The sequence below is a fragment of the Tachypleus tridentatus genome, chromosome 9 (genome assembly GCF_004210375.1).
Source record: "Tachypleus tridentatus isolate NWPU-2018 chromosome 9, ASM421037v1, whole genome shotgun sequence".
Classification (NCBI taxonomy): domain Eukaryota; kingdom Metazoa; phylum Arthropoda; class Merostomata; order Xiphosura; family Limulidae; genus Tachypleus; species Tachypleus tridentatus.
The window spans coordinates 130887286-130897607 of record NC_134833.1 but is presented as its reverse complement, the minus strand read 5'-3'; the positions used below and the strand labels follow the sequence as shown (position 1 = coordinate 130897607).

Genomic DNA, 10322 nt, shown 5'->3' with positions numbered 1-10322 from the left:
ACTGTAAGTTATTTCCTCAAGTAGCAGTGGTCATCTTCCACATACTCAAGCACTGTATAAGTCAAAAAAAGTCTGGATGTACTAGTTTCAGTGGCTTTGTAGAGTGTCTTTCTCAAGAAAAAGTTTTATGCATCCTGCAGGAACTTGGCAGTTTCATAGCTAGAAAAACTTGAAGAGCTCATCTAAGTAGCCAAACTGTTTATTAGGATAGGACAAGACAGAAAAATCACAGGCTAGTCAAGAAGGAGAGACTGACTGTTGTTGGATCTTAAATAGTGAAAGTCCATATTCAAGTGCAAATGTTTACTTAGTTATAATTGGTTGAAAATTAGTCGATTGAATAGGTTAAGGGTTGCAATCCCAGTTATGACTATGAATTAGGTACTGGTCAAGCAACATGCCTACAGACTTAACATGTATTCACTTACATCCTCACCCATAAAACATGTTTTCAGAGAACCTGATGATTTCTTGATCCCCCTTATTTCTCGGGTTTTCATTTAATCACCTGCCTGTAGGCCCCTGCTGGACAACAGAGACATACATGTCATACTCAGCCTCATCTCTAACATACTGCTGGCTACTTTATAGACAACATCTGTTTCCAAGAGGACAGGATGAAGATCGAAGCTACTTGAGTTCTACATTGCTAAGTAATTCAGGTTAGGTGATGCTAATTTTATCTTTGACCATTGACATTTGGCAATGCTTTTGGTATCTTTCTCCCATTTCCAAATTATGTAACAGTTATGACATGAATTACAAGATTCCACTGTGCAAGTGGTACTGCCCTTCTTCCCCATTACATTTACAGACTACATTTTCTTCCTTCAAAATTACATTTTATAATGAAACAATGTTATGAAAGTATGCATTAAAACTATTTATTATTAAAAATATTTCAGTGCATATTTTTGAAAATATTTCTATCAAAATAAAACACTGGGTACATCACACATGTACACACACAATGATATCTCAGCCATTAACTGACAAAGTTATGTACTATTGCAATTTCACTAACTTGTTGATATTTCAACATAATAGAGCTAAAGCATTTTTGCACGGTGCTTATAAGAATTCCACGTAACACTGAGTTAGATTCACCAGGTAAACTTGTGTTATTTAAAATCCCAGATAAAACAGTGTTTGTTCTTTTTCTCAGTAGTGTGAGTCTTTGTTACTGTTATCTTTTCCACAAAATATGCACTACCTGCAGAACATTTCAATGCTAAAATTGAAATGTTCTCTCAGTATTAACCAGGTTCATTGAGACTCAATCTCTTCCCATAGAATCTCTTCCAACATAGAACAGGTACTCTCCTATTACAGACCCCCCAATGTAAATTCAACTAGTCTTTAGTAATTGATGAACATACTACATAGGCCAACTATGTAAGTTACACAGACTATCTCACATGCTGAAAACAGTCTCAGGTTTGCTCTCATTAGCCAACTTGACTTGCCAATATTAGAATATCAGTTGCACTGTATCGAAGAATTGGGTCTCTTCCAATGTGGCCATACATTTGTCTGTTCATAGTAGTGAAAAGGCATCAATCTGATTTACCACATTCACCCTTTTAAAACCTAGACATACTTTCCTTTTTTCTAACAGATACAACTGGAGATGACTAAGCAATGTCTTCAGGCTGTGTGATCCTGTGCTTCAATATAAATTGTACTTCAGTAAAGGCTATAGGTTGGTGTGGTATGAGTGCGTGAGTGTCTGCCTAAGGTACAGCCAATGCAACTACCATTGCAGCCTTCTTCCTCTCTTGTAAGTGGTTTAAAATTACCCCTTCTTATCACATTACTACAGAAACTCTCTTGGTAAAGGTGAGATTATCTCTCACTAAGGTGTAGTCTTAAGCTTGTGATCTGTTGAAACCATTACAGAGTAGGCTTTAGCATGCAAATCGTGCAGATCATACAATTGCATACGGTTGCCAAGCTCTCCATGGTACCCGTCTTCTGAGCCTCACGCTCAGTCACATGAATTTTCAATTTTCCACCTGGTCAAACTTCTGGCACATCTTAATAATGACTGTTCCACAATCTCAAAGATGAACCAACTAAAATGCTAGTTGGAGCTTGGGGCCAAGACATCTAGATCTAGGTCATCCAGGTGTTGCACAGCCTGCTCTGTAGGTGAGCCACTTCAAGCAGTTATCTGCATGAAAGGTTTCAGAACATGATAAAATTTTCTTTCACTGCACCCTTGAATAATGAAGATGTGTTCTTATTTGTCTTGCTCATGGAAACCCATAATTTTAGCCAAACTCTTTCCTTCCTCATCTCTATTCCCTCACTTGACTGAAATGTCTTTAACATCATAGGTACAACATGGTAGGAATGCTCAGACAAATCAACTGTTATGTACATAGGAAATCGCTGGACTCAAGGCAGCACATCAATGAGTTGTCATTTGTATCTTGTCTGTCAGTTATGTGTGACCCTAGATTCCTCCAAGATCCATGGGTGTCCCCTGCAATATAACTTTCAAATTGAAAAAGCTCTCCAAAATTCCATGGTTCACATATTTTTTTATTCAGTGTCTGCCATCTATTTGGCAGTGGTGAAATAGATCTTGTTGGTAGTAGTAATTAACCAACCTCACCTAGAGTTCTTTTCATTATTTTCTCAAGTAGCTTTAATGAGAGCTGGGGCCAGATTATTCTAGCTGGTGAAGATCACCCACTCAGTCTCAAACCTGCCAGATGTCAAAGAACTTAAGACTTTCATGGTTTTTTCTCACAGAGGTCGACCCTCAGAGGGAGAGAATTGACAACTGTACTGGGTGCATCAGATATTGGTGGTTCTTTTCTCTGAATCGTTGGCTACAATGAGGTGGAAGTCATGAACCTGTGCAGCATCAGTGAAAGCCTAATGGCCAGAAAAGGACTCTTCCTAGATCCCTAAACCTTCTCGAATAACTGTTTCTCTTCAATGGCTAACTCTTCTTCGTATATTTAAGTAATATTATTTGTGGAAAATGGCATGTGCATAAGCATTTTAAACCATAATAAGTTGGTAAAAGTGGCAATACAAGCATCAGCAGGAAACAGCTAACTCAACAAAAATATCATATGGTCAAATCACCAAAATGTTCTCCTTTCTATTCACTCTGTGATGAATTCAACTCAAACTAATTTTTCTTTGAGTGATGCAACAGACCATCTGAATAACAGGAAATTAAAAAAGAAATAAAGAGACTTTACATGAGATAAAATACAAATGAAAGACTCTTATTATAATACAAACACATGATTAGCTGATTTACCTGTCTATCTTACCTGTTGACATACTTCAACACCATGCAGCATTATAACCTTATCTTTTTATAGGCAAACCAGGTGTTACCTCAAGAGCATAACAGAAAACAAAGACAGGTAGAATGAAAACGAATTAATGACTTTCTTGGTCATTTATTACGTACAAACAACATATTACAGAATGAACATCTCATTCCAAAAAAAAGACTATTAAAATAAGGAGAAAGTTTCATTTATGCCACATCCAACACCAAATAAAGTGTAACTGTTGAAGTCAGAAAGCAACGGTTCAGCTGAGTGTTACATTCTCCCTGGAATGGAAGCAATGCAGTGGATATGAATAGAGGTTATGTTAGACAATGGTGACATGTAGGCTGTGTGCGATTGGTTTGTTTGAGTTTCGCTAGCCGTCCCTAATTTAGCAGTGAAAGACTAAAGAAAAAGAAGCTAGTCATCACCACCCACCGCCAACTCTTGGGCTGCTCTTTTACCAACAAATAGTGGGATTGACCGTAACTTTATAACGCCCTCACGGCTGAAAGGGCGAGCATGCTCAGTGTGACGGGGATTCGAACCTGCAACGATCAGATTGCGAGTCGAGGGCTGTTACCACCTGATCATACCGAGCCCATGTTGTTCGAATTAAGCGCGATAGTTGTAATAATTAAGTCTGACATTCGACTCATCTTTATCATCACTTTATTGGTTCATCTGTAAAATATTAAAGTTGTCTGTTGATTACTTTTCGAATTATAAATGTTAGAATTAGCCAAAGAACTTAATAATAACCCTATATACATAACAAAAGTGTCCAAACCTCAGAGCCTGTTAACCATAACAATTCGCTCTTTAAGTATCTGTTTTATTAACTTGTCTGTAATTCACAAACTTAATACTCCTTTTTTTCAGTAGTATCATTTAAGTTTAAAGAATCTTAAACTAAACCATTTTGACGATTTCTGATCGACAATCAGTGTTTTACCAAATTTGTTTTAAGTAGTCAGTTAGCCTAATTTACCTGAAGCAAGAAGCACCTTCACACAACGTCCTCTTCCCTGCAATGACGCCTTCATTAAGGCAGTGACGCCAAAGACATTTCTTTGGTCAACCACAATAGTTTCACGAAACACTCTCAACAAAAAGGTTACAATTTCCACGTGACCTAAGCATAAAAAAGATTATAGAAAAGGAATGCAAATATATTTTTAGAGTAAAATCTATTACATTATCTAAAAATGAAATTAAGAAAATATTACTTATTCATTTGAATAGTTGAAAATCAAAACTTTATTACGTTACTTCCATTAATTTCAAATAACACTGAGGAATAGGCATAATAGTGATATTTGTGAGCTCAGTGAAAAAAAAGAGAGGTGCGAATTAATAACACTTTCGTCAATTACTTTTTCTGTAAATAAACGTTTCTTGGGTGGGATAATTTGTTACATGAAGCTCTGGTATGTGAAAAAAGTTCATTGAAGCGTTTTTACCAATTTGACAGTTTGCAAGATTTATGACAGCTCTCTGTTATATAAAACTATTTTAACACGTTAACAAGTATTAAAGTGTTTCAGACAGTTGTTTCCATTATGTTTAACGGTACGAAAGGATACATAATTCCTTCTCTCTAGAATATCTTTCACACTTTAACTTTTATACCGGATTTTATAGTTAATCAGCTTTTCAGCCTCAATGGCGGTTTGAAATAAAATTTATAAAAAAACAACAACTTTGGATCTATGTTCACGTTTAAATAATTTTGTTGTAATATATATATTGTAAGATAATTTGAAAAGTGACTAATTTATCTAATAACAAGGAAAAACATGCCGCTATATGTTGCGAATTTGTTGAGCAGATAAACGGTCTGACTCACCAAAAATAGATAACAATGTTGTGTATGTGTGTTTACTGGGCAGATAGCTATTTATTTGACTCATCTAACAAAAATATTGTTCTTTGACTTTTGTGGGTAGGTACCTGGTTATATAACTCGTCTAACAAGACATACCAATGCTATGTTGTTTTGTTGAATAGGTAGCTGCTGTTTGACTTCCCTAATAATAGAGAAAACAAATGATTAGATTGTAAATTTGTTAAAAGAACAAGAGACTTTCTTTACCAAGAAACCATTGTTGTGCTGTACGTTTGCTGGTGAGACAAGTAGCGAGTTGACTCATCTAACAAAAACAGTTATTCTTGTTTGCATTAAGTAAAGGATGTTTGTGCTCTGCCCACCATGAGTATCCAAACCCGGTTTGTAGCGGTATAAATCCGCAAATATCTCGTTATGCTACTGCGGAAGGGGGGAGGCAACAGAAACAAATGAAACACATTATCGTGTAGCGAATCTGTTGGAACAGCATGAAACTACCCTGATCTTTATCATAGAATGCTGTACGTTGTTGTGTTGTTTGTTTATGGAACAGATAAGGAGCAATCTGATTTATCCAACAACAGATATAGTATATTGGTTCGTCGTAGAAACAGACTGTCTACACGTGACATATATTGTTTACTGTTGCCTGGGGCACATAGGCGGTTTTGGTAACTAACCTCTGTGTTCGTGGATATCCAACCGCCGCACTTCGCTTACCACAGCTGCGGTACGACTCGTTACAGATGTCTTTCTGCATTATCCTGATGCCACAATATAATTAACAGTCCTTTGTTTTTCAGTGATGACAAGAAAACCCACTTGTAGAGAAAAATATATATGTAAAAACGGCTGGTTTAAGGTTGAGAAGATTTTTATGCAGAGAAGCGAACAACGTTTCGACCTTCTTGACTTGACGATGACCGAAGACGGTCGAAACGTTGTTCGCTCCTCTACATAAAAATTTTCTCAACCCAAACCAGCCGTTCTTACACATATATTGTCCTTTTTTGTTACGTTCTTAATCACAAAGGATATCCTTGCCTCAAAAAATCCAAATTTACGTTCTTAACCACAAAGGATATCCTTGCCTCAAAAAATCCAAATTCATGATTTGAACACACGTTCATGACCTGGGCTTATTAATACCATACCTTGGAAAGACTGTTACATATTCTTCTCAAAAGCAACTATTATTTGGTGGCATTACTGCTACGCACGCAATGTCAATCAATGACAAAGTGTAATTCTGATATATCCCGTTCCACTGGTACTTTATATCGCATGCAACTGTTACATGACTCTCGAATTTTTATATTCAAAATCGTTTTAACACAATATTTTCAAGCCTCTGTGTATTGTTGACTTGTGAGTCTGCTCAACAAAGACGTAACTATTTTACTCACCAAACAATATGTGTTGTATGTTTGCTGTGTAAATAACTGTTGAGTGCTTCACTAGAAAATAGATGAGAAATGCCTTTCTGCTGTAGGTTGTCTTATCACACACACAAACACACTATAGCTAGCGGTCTTATCTGACAATATCTGTAACTTTTTAAATAAAATTGTGTACCATCCCATAGCTTGCTGTTAACAGTTTATGTTAACGTTTGTTAACTATAGGTGCCATTAAGTCTGCTGGTCAGTGGCGGCACCAAGGGGGGGCTTGGCGGGAGGGCTTGACCCCAATATTGTTACCTACATATATTCATAAAATATGGTAAACACAATCGTTGTTGTTGCTTAACAATTAACATCAAAGAGACACAGATCTGTAGAGCTCAACGTCTTCATTAAGGCGGAAGTATGTGTCATGTGTCCCATAGCAGCGTACTGAATGCACTGAAACTCATGCGCTGTATTACCGCCCCTGTGTAATGCCATTCTATCTTGAGCTTTGACAAAGATTAGACAACCACGTTGATTTCAAGTTACAACAGATCATCAGGGATTTTACTTGATAAATCAAAGGTTTCACAGGTATTTACCCATTAATTTCATTTATCTTTTATTGTAAAGTAAAACATAGCAAGCAACCATGCTGGAGCCATGCAAGGACGCCTTCATGGATCTCCACAAACTTGTATGCATCGCTGTGACCCTGCCTGTCACTTCAGCTGCCTGTGAGAGAAGTTTCTCATGTCTGTAGCTTCTCAAGACATACTTGCGCAACAGCAGTGGTAACAACCACACCAGCAACCTTACTGTCATATCAGTAAACTCCAGGAGAGCAAAACAACTCGATATTGATACTGTTATAGACACATTTGCTGCCAATCACCAAAACAGACGCATTGTTTTGAAGTAATATTGACAATAAACACAACATGATGAAAGATAGTTAGCCTGATAGTGACCTTACTTTTCCTCAGATTATATTAACTCCACATGAGATAATTCGTTTCTGCTATGTAAACTATGTCTTTATGTTATATTTCTTTTGATTTGTAGCTTTACTCTTAATTGTATATTAAATGTTCAATCTAAGCTAATCTTGATTTTCTTTATTGTTGTGTATTACCTTGGTGGAATTTAGGTGAGCTTCCTCTTTACGTATACGCATATTTTTATAAACAGATTATTTCTAATTTGTAATAATGAATTATTAATCAGAGAATGAGTTTCCAATGAAAACTGCATTGAAAACGCAGTTCAAAATAGCACACCTTTCTGAAATGTACCTTGGTATTTACGTTATTATAATTTGCCATCTATACTTCATATTGATGGCATTTTGGGAAGCGCCTCCACAGTTGTTGATACTGTTATTACGGTTTCATCCCATTTTGACTAACGACAGTTATAACTATCCAATCAAAACATCGCTTGTTCATTTCGATCGTATCTAATAAAAACACTCACGAATGTAATTAGAAACCATGTTTGGACAGCTTTTGATTGCATGACTTAAATGTCAAACTTACGGCTGAATAACGCAGTGCCAATGTGACAGTTGATACTAAAAAATAAGAGGTTAAATCTAAGCAAGCACGTACACAAATAGAATTACTTCACCTAATGAAATAAACAATAATAAATTGGTATAGCAGTAAAAAAATCAGAGTAATATTATTTAAATTCCTGGATGTAAGTTACAATAAAGGACGTGACAAGAAACGTAAGATTTCATCTATCGTTACAAGCGTGCATATTACTGCCAAAGGATTGTTTACATTAGAGAATGCGAGTACTTTCGTAAAGAGTTTGAAATCATGATAAAAAAATTTACAACGTGAAACATGATTAGAGCATAACAATGTTGTTGAAAAGAGTGAAACATGTAGTATTTACAGAGCTTACCGGATCCATTAGGTTTTCTATGATGATACATGTTCTTAGATGGAGGCGAATCACCAAAGCCCACCAAATCGATGTTTATTTATACTACTAAATCTGAGAGAGCTTTTACAAGGTACGACGGAAAATCCCGAACAGTGTTCGCGTTCCTATTGACTAATAACTTTTGCCATTTTCAGACCATGTAGGCGCTAATATTTCTTATGAGTATCAGATAAAAGAAAACGTTCATTTCTATAAAAGGTGTCCATATTATCAAATAAATGTTTTTTGTTTGTTTTTGATTTTCGCGCAAAGCTACACGAGGGCTATCTGCGCTATTCATCCCTAATTTTGCAGGGTAAGAGGGAAGGCAGCTAGTCATCAACACCCACCACTAACTCTTGGGCTACTCTTTTTACCAACGAATAGTGGGATTGACTGTCACGTTATAACGCCCCCATGGCTGAAAGGGCGAGCACGTTTGGTGTGACGGGAATTCGAACCAGCGACCCTCAGATTACGAGTCGAGTATCTTAACCCCCTGGCCATGCCTTGCCTCAAAGGAGTGTGTTTAGTAAACTATGTGTAATAGTAGCAAGCAGATAGTATATCAAGTCTGAAATTAGTTCTAAGATTTATTCTCGACGGCAGGAATAATTCAGAAGGTATATGGTAACTGACAGAATAGTATAATATAGATGGCTTCAATTTGTGTATGATACTATTATGCAGGGATATTACATTGGAACGGAATGGCCTGAAACGGAGTTACACCTCTTGAAAGTGTAAGCCATTAGCATTCCTGATACACAGATTGGAATTCCAAAGTGGATCACAAAAGGGTTCTTCCATCTCTTTCAAAGTCCCAGTTTAACCACTGCTATTCTGCTCCTGTTATTTGGTAACCAACATCTTCAACTATTATCAGCGGTAGTAACAGAATGTGAATTGTGATACAGTTTTGGCACTTTTGACAACATTCGTTTGTACAGTAGAAGAAACACATGACTGTACTCTTGGCAATGCCTTTCTCTTTTGTTTAATTGTTTGTTTGTTTTTAACTTTCGTGCAAAGCTACACGACGGCTTTCACCTTACTAGTCTTTCGAACGTCTGTGTTTTGCTATGATAAAGTGACTGCATGTTACTTTTATTACTAACCTACGAAATGTCTAAATACCTCGAAAGAAAAGATACGCTAAGCGACGCGATATAACACTGCAGAAAAAGTTACTCGTGTTCTTTGTAAATCTAAGCAAAACAGGACCATAATGTTACTGTCATTATTTCAACAGCTAATACTTTTCGGTAAAAAAATAAAGCAAAATAAGAGAGCAGCTTCACTTACCAGCTTGGGAGGCCATCATCAGCGGTGTGCACCCTTCGTTATCTGGTAAGTTAGGGTCCAAATCTGGAAGATCTGCTAATAGCTGCAACATGGCCAATTGTCCGTTGGCACACACGTGGTTAAGGCCAGTCTGAAAACACCAACAGTTTACATTGGTTATCTCTCTTTTGTATATTTATTGTTTGTTTGTTTAGAATTAAGCACAAAGCTACAAAATAGGGTATCTGTGCTCTGCCCACCACGGGTATCGAAACCCGTTTTCTAGTGGTGTGAGTCCACAGCCATTTTATATTTACTAATAACTTATTTGAAGAAAAACCTAAATACTCACATTTTCCAATATAAACGTTTTTACCTCTTATCAGGAAACAAGCTAGTTACATTGAGCTAAATTCTTAAGTTTCACATCGTATATTAGACCGTGAAATATGACGTCACTTTGAAGCCATCATTAGAATTATCCGTAACATTAGACTGCAATTTGTTTGTATATTTGTTTATATTTTATCTATTTTTAGCTTTCAAATAAGATACTTATAAAAA

At 36.5% G+C, this 10322-nt stretch overlaps 1 protein-coding gene and 1 pseudogene across 2 annotated transcripts in view; one reads left to right on the top strand and one right to left on the bottom strand.

Annotated features, from left to right (window-relative positions):
• The window catches only part of LOC143226390 (calpain-C-like), a 237466-nt pseudogene that overhangs the window by 9055 nt on the left and 218089 nt on the right, over positions 1 to 10322 (top strand). The window lies entirely within an intron of this gene.
• LOC143226936 (ankyrin repeat domain-containing protein 33B-like) overlaps positions 2084 to 10322 on the bottom strand; it is a 39610-nt gene continuing 31371 nt past the window's right edge. The window contains exons 3-5 of the mRNA XM_076458492.1: positions 9780 to 9909; positions 4294 to 4437; positions 2084 to 2145 (exon numbers count right to left, since the gene is read on the bottom strand). Of these exons, the coding sequence (XP_076314607.1) occupies positions 2084 to 2145; positions 4294 to 4437; positions 9780 to 9909 (336 nt within the window). The remainder of the gene's footprint in view (positions 2146 to 4293; positions 4438 to 9779; positions 9910 to 10322) is intronic.